Here is a 23,478-nt window from a genome sequence, read left to right as displayed (position 1 = left end):
CATCATCTTTAATGTTAACCCAATATTTTAAAATTTTATAACCAACCAAAGCAATAACTTTTTACCTTATTCACTAGTAGTATCTTGAGTAGTATCTTCATAAGAGTGTTTAAGAAGAATTCTACAGTCAGATGGATTTAGTTTAAATCCGAACTCTTGATTTCTTACTAGCTGCCTGACCATGCATAAGTTTTAAATCTCTATAAATTCTAATTTCTTCATTTTTACTAAAAGAATAATAACTAATTCATAGGGTTGCTGTAATGAATAAATATAACTTGATGTACAATAAGAGTTCAATAATACCTACCATCAATAATAACAATAAATTCATGCAACATAAGAAAATGCATACTATATATCTGAATACCACTAAGCCAACAGAGTTGACACAAATGAAATAAAAATGATCTTATAACCACAAATGATTTAAAAACTGAAAATTAAAATAGTGAAAATATATCTAATGCAAAACAAAGATTGAATGGAAGATGTGGTATATTGGAAGAGGCAACTGAGAAACAGAGCCATTTAAGACAATTTGAAACTCAAATATATGCAAACATTTCAAGGTTATAATAGGAATTTGATGCAAATGGCCCAACCTAGTGCAGTTTGTCATTCCAAGTGTGCAGAATCAAGAAACATTGTGGAAGATGAACAGTGTGAAGAAACATAACACAGTTTTCTCTATTTTCTTTATACTATCATGTGGGAAACAAAGGCAAATGAAAAATTAAATTTCCTTACAGCTTACAGCCCATTGACAAGTCCTTGAAACAGGCAGAGTAACATTCCTCTAGGAACTCAGCTGCCTTGATGATGACACTTTGCTAAGGGTGAAAGGCAATCTTAGCTTAACATTATCCTGACCTCCAAGATCCTATAAGTCTACTTTAAGATATAAAAATTCCCTTGGGAACTTTTTATCTCAACCACCCTCCCAACATATATGTTGGCAATCATACTCTAAGCTTATGGCCCCCTGATATCTGAAATCTGAAAGGTCTCATGACTGAGTTTTTACTAAACAGTAATAAATGACCTTTTCCTAACATCAGCTATCCCCCTCAAGGTCCTAGAAACCTTGTTTCCAAAATACCTTAGATTTACACTATTCCTAAGCCCACCTGTCACAACCCCAGTGCAGATCTTTCTGCTCACAGGTCTTATTTCCGTATTTTAATAAAACCACCTTTTTACACTGAAGATGTCTCAAGAATTCTTTCTTAGCCATCAGCTCAGAACCCCAACATTTTCTACATCATACTATACATATTTATTTTAGATTTGATTAATATAAAACTAAATAAAGCCAAATTTTATACTATAAAGATAAATAACACCACAGGATAAAAGCCATGAACAAAATTTGCTTTCTCATTTCATAAAAAAAAAATGCATATTTGTGAGTAAGTAGCCTTCCTCTCTCAAAAACAGAATCTACAATTAGCTTAATACTTCAGGCTAGTGTATATAATTCATAAAATTAATTTATATTCACCTCAATTATTTACCTCTGCTCACCTACATTTAAATCATCTTCTATAACTGGGGGGGATCATAAAGATTTTTATTACATTTGAAAGGATTCTCCTTAAAATGACAAGAAGAAGGCAATATAACTAAATTTTCACAAAATGGTATCTGCTCTTTTTTATATACATGTTCTATTTTTTTTTTACATTTTTTAAAGTTTATTTATTTATTTTGAGAGACAGAGCGAGCACAAGCTGGGGAGGGGCAGAGAGAGGGAGAGACAAAATCACAAGCAGGCTCCACAGCATTAGCACAAAACCTGATGCAGCGCTCGAGTTCACAAACCGTGAGATCATGACCTGAGTCGAGCCGAAGAGCAGATGCTTAACTGACTATGCCACCCAAGTGCCCCAGTATCTGCTCCTTTTTAACCAGACATTTTATAGAAGAAATGGGAATATCTAAGGAAACACATATGCATCTTTTTAAGTTTATTTATTTATTTTGGGGGAGAGAGAGAGAGAGAGAGAGAGAGATCCTTTGTGTATAAGCATGTGAGGGGAAAAGCAGAGAGAGAGGGAGAGAGAGAGAATCCAAAATAGGCTCCATGCTGTCAGCACAGAGCCCAATATGGGACTTGAACTCACAAACTGCGAGATCGTGACCTGACCCAAAACCAAGGGCCAGATGCTTAACTGAGTGAACCACCAAGATGCCCCATAAACATGTGTGCATTCTTAAGACAAAAGGAAGCATGCAAATTAAAATTACTGACTGCTATCACATTAAGTTAATTCAATGGATGAAAAAGAAAAATCTGATGAACAGGATCACACAGAGCCATAAATCAGAGATGAATATAAAGAGAAAACAAGCACAAACAACAAAGAGAAAAAAGTGGGATTCTAAGTGATATGGGAAAAAAAAGACAAAAAAAGCATACTTTGAAATTTTGCATAAAGTATGATTCCATTTAAATATATTCAGATTTATTTAAAGCAAGTGGGTGAAATTATTACAACCATATGTTGGCTCAAAGTTATCACATGTTCTTTTACATATGCTCAGACTATAACATATAAATAAGCTACAAAAATTAGGCTGAAATGAAAAAGCTGCATGTTTGCCACATGCAGTCAAAGGCCAAATTTGTACCTAAGAAAATTACTGCATCTAAAAGGCAAAGACATATTCTGTGTAATCAATACAGAAAACATCTGAAAAGTATAAGTACTAAGCTATACATGACATAAAACAAAATTACACGTGAGGATGAATTTATGGATCATCATAGTTCAGCCTGTTTGTATTGGCTTGTTTAGATACAATCTTCAATCTTTTCAAAGATTTTCTAATAGCATCAGGATTTGGGAAATGGCGATGACCTATAGCCCCATTAGGAAATCCTAGATGTAGTCCAGGTGAAATTCCTCTGTAGATAAACATGCACAGTTGGTGTGGGAAACAGAGGCAGAAGGAAATGATAGATAAAATTAAATTTCCTTATAACCTGCAGCCCACTGACAAATACTTGAGACAGGCAGAGTAGGACATTCCTCCATGAACTCCCAACTGACTTTTTTTTTATATGAAATTTATTGTCAAATTGGTTTCCATACAACACCCAGTGCTCATCCCAACAAGTGCCCTCCTCAATGCCCATCACCCACTTTCCCCTCTCTCCCACCCCCCATTAATGTTAATGGTTTGCTAGAGGGGAAAACAACTTTAGCTTCACAATAGCTAGGCCTCCAGTATTCTATAAGTCTTCCTTAACGTATGAAAATCCTTTTGGAAACCTCCCCTTGCCTTTACCTCCTCCAACTTCCAGGTATGTAATCAATCTCTCCTCACAATCCCAAGGGAGCTTTTTCTGCCCAGGGGTCCTATTCGCGTGCTTTAATAAAACCAACTCTTTTCACCGAAGACTTCTCAAGAATTCTTTCTTGGCCTTTGTCTCCAAACCCCAACAATTTTCCACATCACAATGACTTTTATTATTTTCTCGGAAGCAAAGCATAAGCAACTTCTGCAGAACATAGCCATACCTTTCTGGATGTCTTCGGCCATATATTTCTCCTTTCCATTTAGTTTGATTATCTTCTGCTCTTTGCTGTTGCATTTGATCAAAAATAGCATGATAATGTTCATACTGTCCTCTAGAAGAAAAAGGTGATGGAGCCACAGCCCCTCCACTGCCAAAAAAGGGAGCCTAGGAATTAAACAAATAGCTCTCACATGTTTATCTCATAAGACCCAAAAGATCTGTACTACCTTCAAAAGAAAAAAATTATTTCAACACTTGACTTTTAAAAAGCAATTACCTAATTTGAACATATTAATAAACATACAGCTTAAAGCAAAATGTTTTCCTACTGTGTTATAACCATGAACAATCAAAAAGTAGCATACCTTGTTACTAAGAACAAAGCATAATTTAACAAACAAAAATATAAAAAGTCATTAAAGTTACATAAATATTGAAAAGTCTGGTCTTAATAAGTTTTGAAACAAGTTTCTAGTACACATTTTATGGTACCATTCTATTGAGTTTAAAATATGTATAGCTCATATGTAAGGTAGAGCCTACCTTTATAACACTCAAAAGTATACTTAACAAAAACATTTACATCTGGCATTTAATAGATCTTAAATCCCTCAACAAACAGTAAAGACATAAACACCACTGAAACATAGTCTAGATGTAAAATACAGCAAAACATTTTATCTATCCTTAATCAGTTTATAAACACGTTGGGAAACAAAGCACAAAACTAGAAAACGATTTCCTGCCTGTGGTAAATGAATGGTAGCAGGCACACTTTAAAGTAGTTAAGTACTGAAGCTGACTTTCACAAAACAGAAAAAGCTTATCAGAAGTAAAAATTCCTCAAAAAAAAAAAAAATGGCACTGGAGAAAGATACTGTTCAATCCAGCCTTGAAAGCAATACAACAGAGAGATTAAATGATTCAATATGAGCCAGGGTACTAAAGTAAAAATGAGCTATGTATGTATAATATTTGAGTGTTGACAGCAGGAGGAGGAAGGAAGTATGCAAACAAATAGGATTAGAAAGCAGGCATCAGTCACAAGAGGCTGGTATCTCTAACTGCTATCAAGCCTGGGTGTTTGAGTTCATATAATAAACAACAACAGAAAGCATTTATAAATTTTCTGACAGGTGTAGAATACGAAAACTGTTTTTAAGAAGGTGAGTCATATTATGCATGATAAAGAGGAATGGGAGAGAGAAGAAGGTAGAGGAACTAATCAGAAGGCTTACTACACTGACACCAAGCCACAAACCTAGGAGCAAAGAAAGGCAATTAGTGAAAAAGGGGAGGGACTTGTGGATTCTCTACGGGAATAACACAGGGTAAGGGCAGATTTATAAGGCCACAACCACTGAGACATAAGAACTTAAGCATGTGGAAAACTCAGAAAACAGATGTCAGACAAGGATAAGAGTTAAAAGTAAATGTGTAATGCTGCATAAGTCATGGTGAAAAAATTTCACTACCAAGAGGAAATGCAGACGTCAACAATACTGAAAATAAAACTCAAAGGACTAAAGTTGAGTGGTTGCATTTAAAAACCCATTTTGGGGGTGCCTGGGTGGCTCAGTCAGTTGAGCGTCCGACTTCAGCTCAGGTCATGATCTGATGGCTCGTGAGTTCAAGCCCCACATCGGGCTCTGTGCTGACAGCTCAGAGCCTGGAGCCTGCTTCGGATTCTGTGTCTCCCTCTCTCTCTGCCCCTGACCCACCCGCATTCTGTCTCTCTTAAAAATAAATAAACATTAAAAAAATATTTTTTTAAATAAATAAAAACCTGTTTTGGGGGCGCCTGGATGGCTCGCTCAGTCGGTTGAGTGACAGACTCTTGATTTCAGCTCAGGTCATGATCCCAGGGTCATGGGATGGAGCCCCACACTGGTTAAGATTAAGATTCTCTCTCCCTCTCACCCTTCCCCGCTCAGGCGTGAGTGTGAGTGTACACATTCTCTCGCATTGGAAAAAAAAAAAAAAAAACAGTTAAAAAAATAAAAACCTTTCTTGTGTGTGAAATGAGAATAGAAGTCAGAACACTGACAAGTAAAGTAAAAGAAGAACTTCTAAGCGATAATTTCTGAAGGAAGAAATCTGGCAAAGAAATGATGCAAAGAAAACTACTGGAATCAAATAACAAAAAATTTCAGTGTACCCACTGAGATAAAATTTGTGTCAACATTTTGACACGGTAAGTTGCATACATTATGAGAAAGCATGAGTTTTTTAAAAACCAGCCTAAGATGACTACAGATAAGATGTTTGAGTAGCAAGAGATGAAAGTTGTCAGAAATAGGAAGATAACTAATTAGGCAGGAAACTCCATTAAAGCAGTCCTTACACATATCTTCAAAAGTGCATCCCAAGGCAAGAATCAGAATCAGAATTCTGATAAAAGGCAGTTGTATCTCCTATGAGATTGGCTACTCTCTGAGTTTAGTCTAGTGCTAATATCACCTTGACCTGAATTTGAGTCTTCTAATGTTTCTCTTTAGCAAAAATGAAAAGTATGCTAACATCTCTGAAGATGTTTATATTGAAAACAATGCTGAAAATACTGTACTAGAATACTGATGCAATATTGTCTTTCAAAAATCACCTTCTTCCCTAATTATAAGCATATGTTAATGAGTTTTGACAAATATATACACTTGTATAACCACTACCACAATCAAAAGCATATCTGTCACCCTAAATGATCTTTGTTCCTTTGCAGTCAATGTCCCCTCATTCCAACAACCACTGATCTGCTCTCTGTTATAGACTAGACTGCCTTTTGTATAATTTCATATAAATGAAATCCTACAATATGTACTCTTCTGTCTGGCTTCTTTAACTCAGTATAATGTTTTTGATTGATCCATGTTGTTGCGTGTATTAACAGGCTATTCATTTTTATTGCTGAGTAGTATTCCAATGTGTTTTTCCTGCAATATAGTTTCAAACCACTGATATGCCTCTTACACATTATGATTACCATATGATGTAATTATGTATGTGGAACATTTCCTAATTAAAAAAAAAACACATTCATAAGAAATAAATCAGATATGGATGATATCCATATCATCTATTACTGGAAGCAGTAAGTCCCAGATTTTACAGATAGTAAATAATCAAAGACAACTGATTATACTGTGAATAACGCCTTATTATTTAGCAGTTTATAATAATAGTATTAATTTTGAAATATACCCTTTAGTTTCTGTTTTATCTTTATTTAAGGGATCTCTTTAAGTTGACTGACATTATACTGAGCCTCCAGGTCCTTATCACCTGCGCAGAAATCAAACAGCCTAAGAAGTTAAATATTTCAAACCCCATGGGAATAAGTACAGAAACTAACAGAATTTGCTTTATGTCACGGGAAATAATTTTATTAATCCTTAACGAAAGCATCATAGAAATTTATAAAGTAAAGCAGAAACCTATTAAATACATACTATCTAATACTGTTGAAAAACTGTCTCAATCAGTTATCAAACAACATTGATAGGACTTTAGGATTAAATATTAAACATCACAGGAAAAAAGATATTTTATTGCATATCAGCAGATATATTCAAAAGGAAAAGAAAAAATAATCAAATTCTCAACACTAGTCATGGACTTGATATAAAATGCTTGACAAAATGTGAGGGCCCACACTTCAACTGTTAAGTTTTGCTTTCCAACTGGGTAAGATACAGAGTTAGTCATTTTAGAATAGGCTGAATTCGGAGTCATTCCTTATCATTCAGAAGTTCTACTTCAGAGTAGAGTAGATAGTGAAGTACAAAAATGGTAAAGTATAATTTTAAAGATAAAATTATATTACTACAACCTGTAATATATTAATACAGAATTAGAAAAACTTATTGAATTATTAATACGTAATATGAAAAATCAAGAAAACCAGGACAGAACACACATATCTACATAAAACTTTTATTCAAATCATAACTTTTGAAGAAAAGAAGTAAAAATGGTAATCAAGTCAATTTGATAACTCTATTGGGCACCTAAATAACATCGTTAACTAAAAGTTGACTGGGTAACATATGTTAAAATTATAATACTGAGGAAAAAAAGTTTATTCATTTTTCATTGCTGTGTAACAAATCACTACAAACTTAGTAGTTTCAGACAATACCCATTTATTATCTCACTGTTTCCCTGGCTCACGAGTCTGGACTTAGTTAGCTGGGTCCCCTGCTCAGGATCTCACAAGGAAGCAATCAAGGTGTCAGCCAGGACAATTCTCATCTGAAGCTCAGGATCCTCTTCCAAGTTCACTAGTTCCTGGCAGAATTCTCTTCCTTGTGGCTGTAATAGCTAAGGTCACCACTTTCTTGCTAGCTGTTAGCCAGAGGCCACTATCAACTCCTAAAGGCCACCTATACTTCCCTGCCATGTGAATGCTTTTTTTTCAAGGCCAGCAGAAGCATGTCTCTCAGACTTTCTTCTCCTCTCTAGTCTTCTATGAAGGAATCTCATCAAATGTCAATGGTAATCACAGGAGTGACTATCCTATTACCATTTACCATGTAACATAACCTAATCAATGGAGCTATAACACCACAATATTCACAGGTTCCACCCACACGTAAGGGGAGGGAATACAAGGTATCTACACTAGGAATCAGAAATTTGGAGGGCCATCTTAGAATTTGGCCTATCATAGATATGTAAAGAATGCTACAAGAGCAAAAGAGGAAATACAGGATTCAGATAAGCACAACAAAGAAAGAAACAAGAAGTTAACCTATGAATCCTTGCTAATCACACTCCAGGCATTATTCTTGAATTTTTTCTTTATTTTTAAATGAAGAAGTCTCAGAAAAGTAACTTGCCATTTGTTATATAGTATGGATCTACCCAAAAGAAATGTTTGAATTAACATACCTAGGTAACTGGCTAGCTAGGTAATTTGTTACCTAGGTAAATGGGTTGGATGTTGGAGTGAGAGTGAGGAGGCAGGGAGGCATGCTATCAAGTAAAAAGAAACACAGTACAAAGACAGAAATCAGGCAGACTACACAGAATAAGGAAACTACAAAATATGGTCTTTAGTTCAGCCTCACTTGAGCACACAGTGTGTGGTAGGGAAGGGATGGAGATGAGCTTGGAAAGACTGGCAGGGGCCAGAGTAACAAGGACCTTATGAAAACTTAATCCTTAAGGCTAGATGAAGCAACAGAAGGATTTAAGGCAGAGGTGTGACAAACTTTATTTGATTTAAAAAAGATTCTTCTGGAAAAAAAGGTATATCATAGCCTCCAACACCAAACTTTTTAAGCAATTTTAACTGTGCCAGATATTAGTTATCAATACAAGTTATATATGAAGTACATGCAGGAAAACTAAGAATTCATAATAGAAGAAGAATTTTAGGTATGAAGTTAATCCTTTCCCCACCAAAAAAGCCAATTATATACATTTCAAAGAGCATGGTGAAACTGGAGAAAACACTGCAATAGTGTAACCATACTGATATCAAATGCCTACCTTTACTTCACCACTTCCACCAGCACTTAGCACGTTTCTCCATCCTTGCTCCCTGGCCCTATTTATTCTCTCCAACTTTCGGGGAAAAGAAACAAACAAAACACAATTTCAAGTATTTAATATAAAGTACATGAAATACATTTACTAATACAATGGAAATCAGTGTATTTATTCCTTTGGGAAAAAAAGTAAGTGTGTGAGGAGGAGGTGGAACGTACCAAGAAAAATGGATTATTCTTACCCTTTCCTTTTCCTGTCTTTTCATCTGTTCAGCCCTCATTAAACTAATCTGTAACAATTTTAAAGACAAACTTCTTAGAGCTCTTAAAACTATTATCATCTACAACTTGGCAAGGGAAGAAAAATAAAAGCAAAAAAACTACCTGATCCTTTTGTTTCTTTTCTTTTTCAATAAATTCCAACCTTCTCTTTCTTGCTGCTTCCTTAAATAAAAAAAGAACAGTTTCATCAAAAATAATTGCTACTTTTTTCTGGTTTCATAAGGAAAGTTAGTGCACCAATAGTAGAGGTATGCCCAGAGAGATTAGGGAAAAAAAAAAAAAAAAGAATTAAAGTTAAAGGTTTCTGTTTGAAAGAAATAAGGAGGAAAGGTTTGGAGGTTTTATAAGATTTTGTTTCTTTTCTTATAATTGTTTTTGCAAAGCTTTAAAATAAGCAGACAGATGTCTTTATACCTCAAACATTTTCCTCCTTTCTTCTCCAGGATTCACTTTCTTCACTGGAATTTGATGGGCCTGGACAAAAAGTAAAACTACAAATTAGATAAGGATTTTGAGGTACTCATTTGAAAAAAATTCAAATTTAAGGAAATTCAAAATAAGAAAAAGGTAGTCAATACTGCCATGACTCTGTTTCAAAATATATTATCCCTATAGTAATACAACAGTAGGGAACTTCAACACTCATTTACATCAATGGATAGATAGATCATCCAGACAGAAAATCAACAAGGAAACAGTAGCTTTGAAAATCACATTAGACCAGATGGACCTAACAGATACACATAAAACATTCCAACCAACAACTTCAGAATACACACCCATATCAAGTGCACATGGAACATTCTCCAGAATGTTAGGCAACAAAACAAGTTTCAATAAATTCAAAAAGATTAAAACCATGTCATGCATCCTTTCCAACCATAATGATATGAAATTAGAAATCAATCACAAGAAAAAATCTGGAAAGAACACAAACACATGGAGGCTAAATAATAAGCTACTAAATAATGAAGGATCGACCAAGAATTCAAAGAGAAATTTAAAAATACATGGAAACAAATGAAAATGAAAACACAACAATCCAAAATCTTTGGGATAAAGCAAAAACTGTTCTAAAAGGGGGGTTTACAGCAATACAGGCCTACCTCAAGAAACAAGAAAAATCTCAAATAAACAACCTAACTTTATATATAAAGATGCTCTGTTGATTTTATTTTTATTTATTTATTTATTTATTTATTTATTTATTTATTTATTTAAATGTTTATTTATTTTTGAGAGAGAAGGCTAGCAAGCAGGGGAGGGGCAGAGAGAGAGGGAGATTCTCTCAAGCAGGCTCCACATTGTCAGCACGGAGCCCGATGTGGGGATCGATCTCACAAACTGTGACACCATGACCTGAGCTGAAAGCAAGAGCCAGACACTCAACTGACTGCGCCACCCAAGGCACCCCCACTAAAGATGCCCTGTTGATTTTAATTATAAAGGAAAGAAAATGTTATTTAAAAATTTTTTTTTTCAACGTTTATTTATTTTTGGGACAGAGAGAGACAGAGCATGAACGGGGGAGGGGCAGAGAGAGAGGGAGACACAGAATCGGAAACGGGCTCCAGGCTCTGAGCCATCAGCCCAGAGCCTGACGCGGGGCTCGAACTCCCGGACTGCGAGATCGTGACCTGGCTGAAGTCGGACGCTTAACCGACTGTGCCACCCAGGCGCCCCGAAAATGTTATTTTAAAAAATTACTTCAAAAAAAATTACTTCAGTGATCATTTACATTATCAAAATAATATTAAATTTTATTAATTTAACTTATTAAATCATGAAAAGTGTCTTTGGGTGGGGGCGCCTGGGTGATTCAGTCATTTAAGTATCCAACTCTTGATTTTGTCTCAGGTCATGATCTCAGTTTGTGGGATCAAGCCTTATGTCAGGCTCTGTGCTGATATCAAGGAGCCTGCTTGAGATTCTCTCTCTCTCTCCTTCTCTCTCTCTCTCTCTTTCCCTGCTCCTCTCCCCTCCCCTGCTCACACATGTGCTCTCACTCTCAAAAATAAATAAACTTTTTTTTAAAAAATGCTTTTGGTAACAATTCCATATCAATAGCAGCTGTCTTTTAGCAAAAGCCAATGTTATGAAATGACTTTTATATACCAATCATTATTTCAGTTTTCTAAATTTTATAAAATTATCCAGAGATAAGCACTAAAATTCTAAAAGGCAACTCAGAATAAAATAAATGATTGTGAATTAATATGAAGTTAATAAAATTAATAAAAAAGAACCAGGAAGACACAAACTTTATTTATAGTAAGATTTCAGAAGATACTTGATTTCTTCTTCAGAAAGCAACATGATATAGAATTTCTCCTTATGAAATGCAACTAATTTATTTTAATGGATACATTATTTAATATGAGCACAATAAAATAATGCTATTTAGTATATTACACTATCCAGCATATTGATAACCTGATAAAATATGAATGATTCTTTTTATAATGTGCTTTGCCAGTTTAATTCATGACCATCATAAACCAAATCCATTTTAATTTCTTCTTTTAAGTAAGCTCTATGCCCAATGTGGGGCATGAACTCACAACCCTGAGATCAAGAGTCACATGCTTACATACCATTGAGTCAGCTAGGTGCCCCTAAACCAAATCCATTTTACTGATACAGTCTAAGTTAGCTTAAAGCTGCAAAACATGCAGTAAGTGGTACTAAATCTCACACCATAAGTAACCAAACAGTGAGTTTACTACATGAGAAGACCCAAGTGGTAGATTCCCAGAATCATCCCACCCCCTCACCATATTATTAGGTCCTAACTCCTAACTGCCTATTTTGGCTAGTTACTTCAAGTTTCACTTAAGTTAACCATGTATCTCAGCACTTACCTCCAGAAATGGCACTAGGGTCAATGAAATGACAATAATAGTGAAATATCTAAAGAAAAGTAACTTTTGAATTTTTTCTGAAAGTAACCAAGAGTAAGAAATACAGTTCACATCCAGACCCTGTAAAGATACACAGTATGTATAGTTGGTTTTATTTCCATCTATTACTAAAAAAAGGACCCATTTTTTACCTCCAAAACAGACTTTTCCATCACTAAAAGCAACCCAAAATTTTAAAATAGTCAAGGGAGGGCACTGGAGCCACTGCTATTGACGTGTAAGAAAAAAATACAATTGGAGATAATGCTCTTCATAGTATTATAAACACGCAGTTAATATTTCAAAGCATGTTATGTATATAAAATTTAAACTAGTGGGGAATGTTACACAGAATTTTTGTAAAAATACATACTCCTTCCATTCCTTCCATAAGAAGGAATATTATTGGGCAATAAAGAGGAATGCAGTACTGATACATGCTACAACATGGATACATGCTACAACCTTGAAAACATTATGCTAAGTTAAAGAAGCCAGTAACAAAAGACCATGTGTTATATGATTTCATTTACATGAAATTTCCAGAATAAGAAAATCTACAGAGACAGAAGTAGATTAGTGGTTGCCTAGGGCAATGGGGTTAAGGGGAAGAATGGGCAGCGAAAGCTAATGGGAAAAGAATTTTTTTGATGATGAAAATGTTCTAAAACTGATTGTGGTGATAGCTGCACAACTCTGATCTCACTAAAACTATTTAATTCTAAACTTTAAATGTATGGATTGTACAGTATGTGAAATAAATCTCAGTAAAGCTATTTTAAAAATATACATAACCCTAAGAGTTGCAGAATCATAATTTCTGGACATAGAGCTCTGCATTATGTATTTTGAAAGGTTACACAGGTTAACTCAATCTATCAGGTCTAGCACTGGTTTCAACATCTGTGAACCACAACACCAAACAAACAATTTAAAAATATTAACAAAGGGTATGGGGCGCCTGGGTGGCGCAGTCGGTTAAGCGTCCGACTTCAGCCAGGTCACGATCTCGCAGTCCGGGAGTTCGAGCCCCGCGTCAGGCTCTGGGCTGATGGCTCAGAGCCTGGAGCCCGTTTCCGATTCTGTGTCTCCCTCTCTCTCTGCCCCTCCCCCGTTCATGCTCTGTCTCTCTCTGTCCCAAAAAGAAATAAACGTTGGAAAAAAAAAATTTTTTTTAAATAAAAATATTAACAAAGGGGACACCTGGGTGGATTAGCCGGGTAAGCATCTGACTCTTGATTTCAGTTCAGGTCATGATCTTATGGTGGTGAGATAGAGCCCTGCGTCAGGCTCTCTGCTGAGAGTGAAATCTGCTTGGGATTCACTCTCTCTCTCTCTCTCTCTCTCTCTCTGCCCCTCCCCCGCTCATGGTCTCTCTCTCTCTCTCTCTCTCTCTCTCTCTCTCTCTCAATATTAAAAAAGAAAACAACAACAAAACATTAAATGTATTAACACAAGTAACACAGATCTCACTATAAACAAACAGCTTTTAAACAGATTACCCAATAGTGAGGAGTAAGAAGAGAATGTTTAATTAACACACCTACATACTCTTAGGTAAGTTAAATGAAGACACCGATTATATTCATCTTTTAATGCTCCATTACCACATATACAAGATACTCAAATATTTGTGAAATAAAAATATGAAGCTGGGGTCCCTAGGTGGCTCAGTCGGTTAAGTTTCTGACTCTGGGTTTCAGCTCAGGTCATGATCTCACAGTTTGTGAATTTGAACACCGATTCAGGTTCTGTGCTAGCAGAGCCTGCTTGGGATTCTCTCTCTCCCTCTCTCTCTGCCCCTCCCCTGCTCTCATTCAAAATAAATAAGTAAACTTAAAAATATATATATCAAGCTGTTTCTTTGTCACACAGGTATTTTCAACTGTATCTATACAGAAGAGAAAAATATGGTAACATAAAACATCCATATTAAGACAAATGTTTTGTTCTGTGTTTCTTTTTAAAAATATGAACCAGGGGCGCCTGGGTGGCTCAGTCGGTTAAGCATCCGACTTCGGCTCAGGTCATGATCTTGCAGTCCATGAGTTTGAGCCCCGCATCGGGCTCTGTGCTGACAGCTCAGAGCCTGCAGCCTGTTTCAGATTCTGTGTCTCCCTCTCTCTCTGACCCTCCCCCATTCATGCTCTGTCTCAAAAATAAATAAACGTTAAAAAAAAAAAATTAAAAAAAAAAAATCTGAACCAGAACACTAAAACATATTCATAGAGCTCCCTCTGGTGGCACAATAACAGAATCTTTAAAAAAAAAATAACATTACAGGAACTGGAGCAAAGAAAGTTTCTATGAAAATATTCCCAAAATTTGTTGGGTAGTAATAACTTAATACATTATTAGTTTAAATTTTTACAACTGCAAATGATAGACAATATCATTAAGTGTTTATGGTTTTTCTTATAAACTTCTCATTATGAAGCTTTCACCTCCTCCATGAACGCACCAAATGTATACCTATTATGGAGCAATTCCTCCTGAAGAACTGAGGGCTGACTGAACAGCTTCTGCACAGCAAAAGACAGAACAGCAAAAGAGACAAAGACATGGTAAAAAACAAAAACAAAAACAGGGAATTCCCCACCCCAATGGTGAGAACTACAGTGGGGACGGATAGTACTGAGGAGCTAGGAGCAAATCGGTCTGCCCTGGAGTACAGACAAAAAGCCACACTTGCTTACTTGCCTCAGCATGCCCTGGGTCCCTACTCCACACCATCCCCCAGAGGCTTGGGGCTTCAGAAGAGCAACTAGCACGTAAAAGAGCCAGCCCTAAAACTCTACCAAGGGCAGGAGAGCTGCTCGTATCCTTTCTGGGCCAAGACAGAGGGGCTAGTGAGCAACACAGTTTACACTCCCCCTCCACTTTAGTAAGCTGGCCTGCCGCCTGAGTGGACCCTGGACCTCTAACCCACATCAACGCAGCCACCAGGCCGTGAACACGACACCCTTGGTCAGCACTTACTATAGCTCCAGCTTTTGTGTCAAGGTGACATAGGTGTGCAAAGCACCCTGGAACACTCCAGGCCCAGATCACTCTGGCTTCAGACAGCTTACTAGGGCACCCCTGGTGCACGGTATTATGGGACCTCCCAGATGATGCCTATTTCAACTCCAGCTGCCCCAAAACACCCCCAAGTGTACTGGTGCTGATGTGGCAAAATGGAAAAGAAAATGTAGATAAAATTAAATTTACTGCCCAATGGCAAAAACTTGAGGCAGGGAGAGTAAAACATTCCTCTAGGAACTCTCTACAGTGTTAATGTTAACGTTTTGCTAGAGGGAAAAACAACCTTAGCTTGACAATAGCTAGGCCTCCAATATCTTAAGAGTCTTCTTTAGCATATGAAATCCGTTTTGGAAACCTCCCTTTTGGCTTTTCCTCCCCAACTCCACAGTATATAACCAGTCACTCCTTATAACCCCAGAGCAGTTCTTTCTGGCCATGGGTCCTGTCCCCGTGTTTTAATAAAGGGATTTCTTTCAACTGAAATGGCAATAATTAATAACATGAAGACATCAAAAGTAAAAATCTCACTAGAAATGGCAAAGATAGGATTAATCACTTATAAAGATACTAAAAAGCTTGAAAGAAAAAAGTAAAATTAACTACAATAATTAGTTAAGGGATACATAAAATAAGAAAAACATAAGAGTGACTTAAAAATATAACATGTGGAGGGGAAAGAAAAATGTAGAGTTTTGGAAGGTGTTCAAATTTAAGTTGCTATCAACCTAAGCTCTCATACATGTCAAGATGATATAATGTGAATCTCACAATACCACAATGCAAGAGCTTATAGTAAATGCACAAAAGAAAATGAGGAAAAAAACTACACATGACATTAAAGAACCTCATCAAATAGGCACATGAAAAGATGCTTAACATCACTATCATCAGGGAAATACAAATCAAAACCACAATGAGCTATCACTTCACAGTAGTCAGAAAGGACAGTATCGAAAAGACAAGAAATAAGTGTTGACAAGGATGTGGAAAAAAGGGAACCAACTCTCAGAGCACTACTGGTGCAAATGTAAATTTGTGCAGCCACTACAGAAAACAGAATGGAGGTTCCTCAAAAAAACAGAACTAGAGCTACCATATGATCCCAGTAATTCTACTAGTAGGTATCTATCCAAAAGAAATGAAAACATTAATTGGAAATAATATATGTACTTCTATGTTCACTGCAGCATTATTTACAATGGTGAAGATATGGAAATGACCCAAGTGTCCATGAGTAAATGAATGGATAAAGAAGAGGTGGTGTATATATACAATGGCATACTACTCAGCCATAAAAAAGGAATAAAATCTTACCATATATGACAACACAGATGGACCTAGAGGGTATGATGCTAAGTTAAAAAGTCAGAGAAAAACAAATACTGCATGGTTTTACTTATATGTGGAATCTAAAAAACAAAAAACAAAACTCAGATTCATAGCTAGAGAGAACAAGCTGATGGTTACCAGAAGGGAAGGGGGGGGTGGTGGTAGGGGACAAACTAGGTGAAGAGAATTAAGAAGTACAAACTTCCAGTTATAAAATAATTAAATCATGGGTTGGTAATGTGAACAGGGGGAATACAGTCAATAAACACTGCATGAACTTAGTAAGGTGACAGACTGACTTATTATGGTAACCATTTCACAATGTACACAAATGTCAAATCAGTCTATGGTATACCTGACACCAATATAGTATTATATGTCAATTATATCTCATTAAATCAAAACAAAGGAGACGTTTATAAGAATGTAATCAATCTGGGGCGCCTGGGTGGCGCAGTCGGTTAAGCGTCCGACTTCAGCCAGGTCACGATCTCGCGGTCCGTGAGTTCGAGCCCCGCATCTGGCTCTGGGCTGATGGCTCAGAGCCTGGAGCCTGTTTCCGATTCTGTGTCTCCCTCTCTCTCTGCCCCTCCCCAATTCATGCTCTGTCTCTCTCTGTCCCAAAAATAAATAAAAACGTTGAAGAAAAAAAAATTAAAAAAAAAAAAAAAAAAAGAATGTAATCAATCTGACTGACTTCATATCAGTGAATTATAATACAACCACTGATGGTAATAACAAACATTTACATTAAGTATATATAATCTTAAATTAAAACATAACAAGTTATCTATAAACTATCAGATACACATGAAAAATACAGGTAACGTATATTTGAATACAAATGTGGAGGGGCCCACCACAAAATTAATTTAAATTAAATGCAGTGTTTGGATAATGGGAATGTTACTTTCCTTAACTCTCAAAACTATTCTAAAAGACTACAGCACATTTATTAGAATACATACTTTGTAGGAAAAAAAACCTGCAAATCAAAGTTATACTACTTAAATTACTTTGAAGAACCAAAAACTGTAACAGAAATGAAGTTTCCATCTCAAGAATTACACATGTATATAAAAAAATTGATTTCGAGGAACCTGGGTGGCTCAGTCAGTTAAGCGTCTGACTTTGGCTCAGGTGGTGATCTTGTGGTCCATGAGTTCAAGCCCCGCATCGGGCTCTGTGCTAAGAGCTCAGAGCCTGGAGCCTGTTTCAGATTCTGTGTCTCCCTCTCTCTGACCCTCCCCCCGTTCATGCTCTGTCTCTCTCGGTCTCAAAAATAAATAAACATTAATAAATAAATAAATAAATAAATAAATAAATAAATAAATAAATAAATTGATTTCAATGCTCTAAAGCTTTCTCTTCATGACCTCACACTGAAGTAGTCACCTTTAAGCACTGAGAATAAAAACTCAACAACACTGTTTGTACCTAAAAGCAGACTTGTTATCTGGCCTTTAACCCTATTAAGTACTGTTAAAATATTAAAGAATATTACTTTCCTGATTTGGAATTCATTTTTTTTTTCCTTTTCAGTACAAACTCATTTCCCTTTTATTAAAGTTCTAGTTACCATGACATCGTTTGGTACTCAATAGAGGAAAACTTGTTCAAATAAAGTAATATGTTATTATCAGTATTTTCTATAATCAGGCAGCATTATGAATAAATCCTTGAGAAGCCATCCATGGGGTGTACACTTTGTCAAGGCCCAGCTCCTCTGGAATGCAGATTTCCAGTTCATTTAAAGCTGGTCTAAGTTCCTGGATGACACAGAAGTAGATTTCCTTATGAGGTTCTGCTTTGTCCTAACCTCTAGGATGTGATATGCACTAGCAAAATCCTTTAGCTGTCTGAATGCCTGCAAAGCGGCATCAATGATTTTGGGTTCTGGAACCAGGTCACAGCCCACAAGCATGTTCATCCCTTTACTCAATTCGCAAGCATCAGTATCTGGCTTGTTGAAGTATGTTATCCAGTGGGCATCAAACTCCTCATTTGTCTCATGTGACTCAGGGGAGTAGCAGTGAACTGACTGGACAGTGGCCCACGACAGTGCAGCTGGGAACCAGGGCCCAGATCCAGGTACAGGAGGCCTCAAGGGCTGGCATAGGAGACTGTGGCTGTTGCAACAGAGTGGCCCTCAGCAAGACAGCAATGGTGGCACACAGCCTAAGCTGGCATTCATTTCATTTACTCATTTATTCACTGATTTTTTAAAAAGTCTTATTAAACACTCACTTTGTGCAAAATGTAAAACACAGCCCCTAACTTCAGAGAGATGACAGTCTAATAAAACAGCATTAAGAAGATACATATGAGGTACTAAAGGAGTTACTGTCCTGTTTCCTGTTTTTTAGAGGGTAAAAGGGACAACTGGGGAAGAAACAAGAAAAGCCTCTGGAAAAAAATTTATCCTAGTGTTCCCTAAGTCCCTTAGAACAATCGAGAACTATAAACATCAATTCACACTGCCAGCATAGTAGTGTTCCAGGAAATAATGCCAATATTACATTCTTTAACCTACAAGCTAACAGTGTGAACAGTTACCATACAAATTGCTCCTTTTGCCTTTTCTCAGGCCTACGACTCTAGTTAAACTGTAACATGTGAGGGCAAAAGAAATATAGTCTTTACTTTGTATTCTCCAAGTGCTCACATAATAATACAGTATCGATATCACATGTACCTACACAGGAAAGAGAGTCAAAGAAAAAAGAACATTTAAAAAGGAAGAAGGGATATGTAATGAATAACGAAAAGAAAGAAAAAAGTACATACTAGTCATTAACTAATGCCAAGTCCAATTTAGATCAGACTTGCAATTTTGGAGCATTATTGACATTGGTGGATTGAACGCAGGTTCTGGAAAGTGTTCAATACACAAACACAAAGTGAATATAACACTTATTTGGTAGGGCAGTACTTTGCCACTGAATGTTTGCTACATGAATATATTTTGTTTTTTTTATGTCAATAAGCCTGGGTCTAATGATGCTTAGATTTGAATTCTTGGGTAGGACAGGTAAAGGAATTATATTAATTGTTAGTATCCTTAGTGCTATTATTGATAATAATCTTAGCAGACTATTTATATAACTAAAGAAAACAGTTATTAAAACTTTTTTTTTTAATTTTTTTTTTCAACGTTTATTTATTTTTGGGACAGAGAGAGACAGAGCATGAACGGGGGAGGGGCAGAGAGAGAGGGAGACACAGAATCGGAAACAGGCTCCAGGCTCTGAGCAGTCAGCACAGAGCCCGACGTGGGGCTCGAACTCCCGGACCGCGAGATCGTGACCTGGCTGAAGTCGGACGCTTAACCGACTGCGCCACCCAGGCGCCCCAAAACTTTTTTTTTTCCAGTCTTCACCTCATGGAATAAAGACACACTCCAGTGTTCTCAAGAAAGTTGACCATTGTTTTCGTCTCTAGGTTTTATTTTTTTATTATTTATCAATTTGCTAAAAACAGTAACAAAAAGGCTTTTGTAAATAGTTTTACTACAATTTTTTGTTGTTATTCATTCTTTTAAAGAATTAACATTTGACTGACTTGACAAAATCTAAGTTCCTATTCATTAATCTATTCACTTATGCAGAAAGTATTTATTGAGTGCCTACTCCTTGCCAAGAATCATTTGCCAGGAACCAGTGAACATAACAACAAGCAAGAAATTCCTGCTTTCACGGAGCTTACACTGAAATAAAAAAGACTAGCGATAAACAAGTAAGAAATACACAGTGCATTAGATAGTTATCATGTGAAGAAAAATAAAGCACAATAAAGTAGATAAAACTGTGGGGGTAGGGTTGAGGGACAGTTAAATGACATAGAGTGATCAAGGATGAAAGCTCTATTCATAAATTGAGTTCTGAATACAAATCTGAAGGAAGTTAAGGAGAAAACTGCGCAGTCTTCTTAAGGGACAGTCCTTTAGGAAAGGAGAATAGGAAGTAAAAACACATTTTCAGATAAGTGCTTGAAATGTTTGAAGGCAACAAAGTTAATTAGAATGCAGGCTGGGGTTGGGGGTAGGTAGGTAGCAAATGGGGGAGTAGAAAACAAGGCTTGGAGAGGTAATAAGGGCATCAGAGGGCTCTGTAGACCACTATAAGGACTCTGGCTTTTATTGAGTAAAATGAAAAGCCAATGCAAAGTTTCAAGCAGTAAAGTGCAATGATCTGACCTTCATGGTAAAAGAAGTATTAGGCTGCTCAAGTGAGAACAGACTGAAGTAATTTTAGAAGGTGTGAGATCAGCCAAAACATTATAACCAAGGTGAAAGGTGAGGGTGGCTAGGACTAATTTGGTGACAGAAATAATGAGGAATAGTCAAGACCACTGCATATATTTTGAAGGCAGAGTCAACAGAACGTGATGTTGGAAGGGTAGTCAACGATAACTCCAGAAGTCTTTGATGAGAACAAATAGAAGGATGAAGTTAGCATTTACTAAATTCAGAAGGGATGTGTGGAGGATGTGCAATCAGCAGTTCAGTTTTACACATGTGAATTTTGAGATGCCTATTAGAAATTCAATTAAAGATGATAAGACAGATGTAAGTCTCAAGTTCAGGAAAGAAGTATTGGCTGCAGATAAAAATCTGGGTGTCAGTTTTCAGATGCTGTCAATTAGAAAGTGAGCATGGCACAAGAGGAAAGATACCCAAGGACTGAGTATTTAAGCATTTCAGCATGTAGAGAGGTCAGAAACATGAGGAGGAACTTACCAAGGAGGCTGAGAAAAGCAGTCAATCAGGTAGGAGGGGAATCAGAAAAGTGCAATACTTTGAACTCAAGTGAAGAAATATTTAAAGAAGGAGGGGGTAATCAAGTGAGTCAAAAACTGAGGCCAAGGAAGAAGAGAACTGACCCCTAGACTTAATAATACAAAGCTCACCAATGTCCTTGCCAAGAGCGGTTTTATAACAGCATGACAAAGCCCTGAGTGGATGGGTTCAAGACAAAATGAGAAGAGAAGAACTGGAGACAGCATAAACAATGTTCTGGAAAAGTTATGCTGTTAAAGGAAGCAGAGATATAGGGAAGTAGCTGGAAAGAGATATGAGAGATAAGGAAAGGGTCTGGGGGTTTTTGTTGTTGTTGTTGCTTTAAAGAAGGAAGATACAACATATTTGATTGCTAACAGAAATGATTCAGTAATAGGAAAAATATGATGCAGAAAAGAGTATGAGTTCTTTAGTAGGCAAAGAAATAATAAAAAATAGTATACAAATGGCAAGGATGAATTTAAGAAACAAAACAAATGAGCAAAGGGAAAGAGAGACAAACTAACAGATTCTCTCTCTTTTATTTCAGAAACAGACTCTTCACTTTTAGAGAACTGATGGTTACTAGAGAGGAGGTGGGTAGAGGGATGAGTTAAATAGGTAATGGGGATTAAGGAGTATACTTGCTGTGATGAACACTGGGTGTTGTATGGAAGTGTTGAATCACTATATTGTACACCTGAAACTAATATGCATGTTAACTAACTGGAATTTAAATAAAAACCTTAAAAAAATGGAAGGTTTTGATGGGGGGTGGGAGAGAGGGGAGGGTGGGTGATGGGTATTGAGGCGGGCACCTCTTGGGATGAGCACTGGGTGTTGTATGGGAACCAATTTGACACTAAATTTCATATATTTAAAAAAAAAATGGAAGGTTTGACTCAGATCATACCAGAGACAGATCACTCAAAGTAACAGGATGAAAAGCAGATATTTATAAACAGATATGACTGACTGCAAGTAGTGGTAGTGAGAGCATGGGAAAATTTTCTTCCAATTGCTTCTATTTTCTCAGTAAAAGAGGAAGCAAGGTCATTTGCTTGAAGTGGAAAACAAGAAGGTAAGAAATAACCATCTAGAAAGTGGGGGAGTGATTAGACTGAGGAAATAGAATAGGATGGCCAGAAGGTGCTCACTTGACATTATTAGTTATAAGTCTAAAGTGAGACCAGTCAGAATAGTTGTATGCTGTCTCCAACCACATTCCACTGCCCGAGTTCAGGCACAAAAGAGATGGAGAGTTGGATTTCACAAAGTTAGTTTTTGCTAGGTAATTTGTGATAGTGAAAGACAAGGGCAAGAGAGGTGAGGCTTTGTAAATTATAATGAAAGAATATGGATTTTAAGCCAAAACAGGAAAATAAAAATGAAGAGAGGGACACTGAAAAAAAAAACAACTAGTAAAACCCATATATCCAAATAGGACAAAGAAGTTGTGGAGGTAGAGTCCTTGAGGAGTAAGCTGGAAAGACAGGAAGTAATGGTAAGTCATGGGATGCTTATAATTGAGACTATGGAAGAGTTGCTATTATCAACAATGATAAACGTGATGGTATGACTACAGGTGAGAGTTCTAAGGGTGGTGGACAAAATCACTGAAAGAGAACAAATAAAAGACTGTGTACTATTGGAAGGATCATTGTTTTGGACACTGAAATCACCAAGAATTAAGACAGTGTTGGGAAGAGTGACAGGGAGTCAAGTGTTAAACTTTTCAAAAAATGAGGGTCTACAGATGAACCTAACATAGAAGGTTAACAGGTGTATAGTCTGGCAGGAAAAGCCTCAGAAACCTTTGGGGGGTAGTTAGGGAGCAGGGGAGACTCTTGCAGTAAGAAGCAAGGAAAACACCTCCCTCATCCTAGTTCTAGACCCAGCGGTATTAAGGGATTAGAGAGAAAATAGTCACTATGTAAGAAAGTTGTACAATAGTGTGTGCAGGGACAAGCCAGGTTTTAGAGCAAAAAAGGTGAAGAAGTGTAGAACACAGGGATTTTGCTGATAATGTGCAACAAGAGGGCTTTCTGGAAGAGTTTAGGGAGGTATGCAGAGGGTGGGGGTCAGATTAGGTTATGACCAGAGGGAAAAGTCTGGAGTCCAGGGCTTCTGGTGATTATAGAAGAGGAATAA

The 23,478-nt window shown here is 36.7% G+C and overlaps 2 protein-coding genes across 10 annotated transcripts in view; both read right to left on the bottom strand.

Annotated features, from left to right (window-relative positions):
* Nucleotides 1-23,478, bottom strand: part of NEK1 (NIMA related kinase 1) — a 225,673-nt gene that overhangs the window by 146,012 nt on the left and 56,183 nt on the right. For 7 of the 9 annotated variants that reach the window (XM_030312764.1, XM_030312765.1, XM_030312769.1 and 4 more), the window contains 5 exons: nt 9,712-9,771; nt 9,400-9,459; nt 9,258-9,305; nt 9,017-9,091; nt 3,528-3,691 (listed from right to left, as the gene is read on the bottom strand). In XM_030312764.1, the coding sequence (XP_030168624.1) occupies nt 3,528-3,691; nt 9,017-9,091; nt 9,258-9,305; nt 9,400-9,459; nt 9,712-9,771 (407 nt within the window). Of the gene's footprint in view, nt 1-2,779; nt 2,912-3,527; nt 3,692-9,016; nt 9,092-9,234; nt 9,306-9,399; nt 9,460-9,711; nt 9,772-23,478 lie in introns of those variants that run through there. The other 2 variants (XM_030312772.1, XR_004343522.1) reach the window with 2 other exon arrangements.
* On the bottom strand, nt 18,092-20,751 carry LOC115511666 (cytochrome c oxidase subunit 5A, mitochondrial-like). The gene is given in 4 exon segments (XM_030311974.1): nt 18,092-18,366; nt 18,369-18,599; nt 18,655-18,733; nt 20,746-20,751. Coding segments are annotated over 4 exon segments (477 nt in total). The 3' UTR covers nt 18,092-18,205.

The sequence above is a fragment of the Lynx canadensis genome, chromosome B1 (genome assembly GCF_007474595.2).
Source record: "Lynx canadensis isolate LIC74 chromosome B1, mLynCan4.pri.v2, whole genome shotgun sequence".
NCBI lineage: Eukaryota > Metazoa > Chordata > Mammalia > Carnivora > Felidae > Lynx > Lynx canadensis.
Note: the sequence above shows the minus strand (reverse complement) of the source record. Positions and strands in the feature narration are given on the sequence as shown.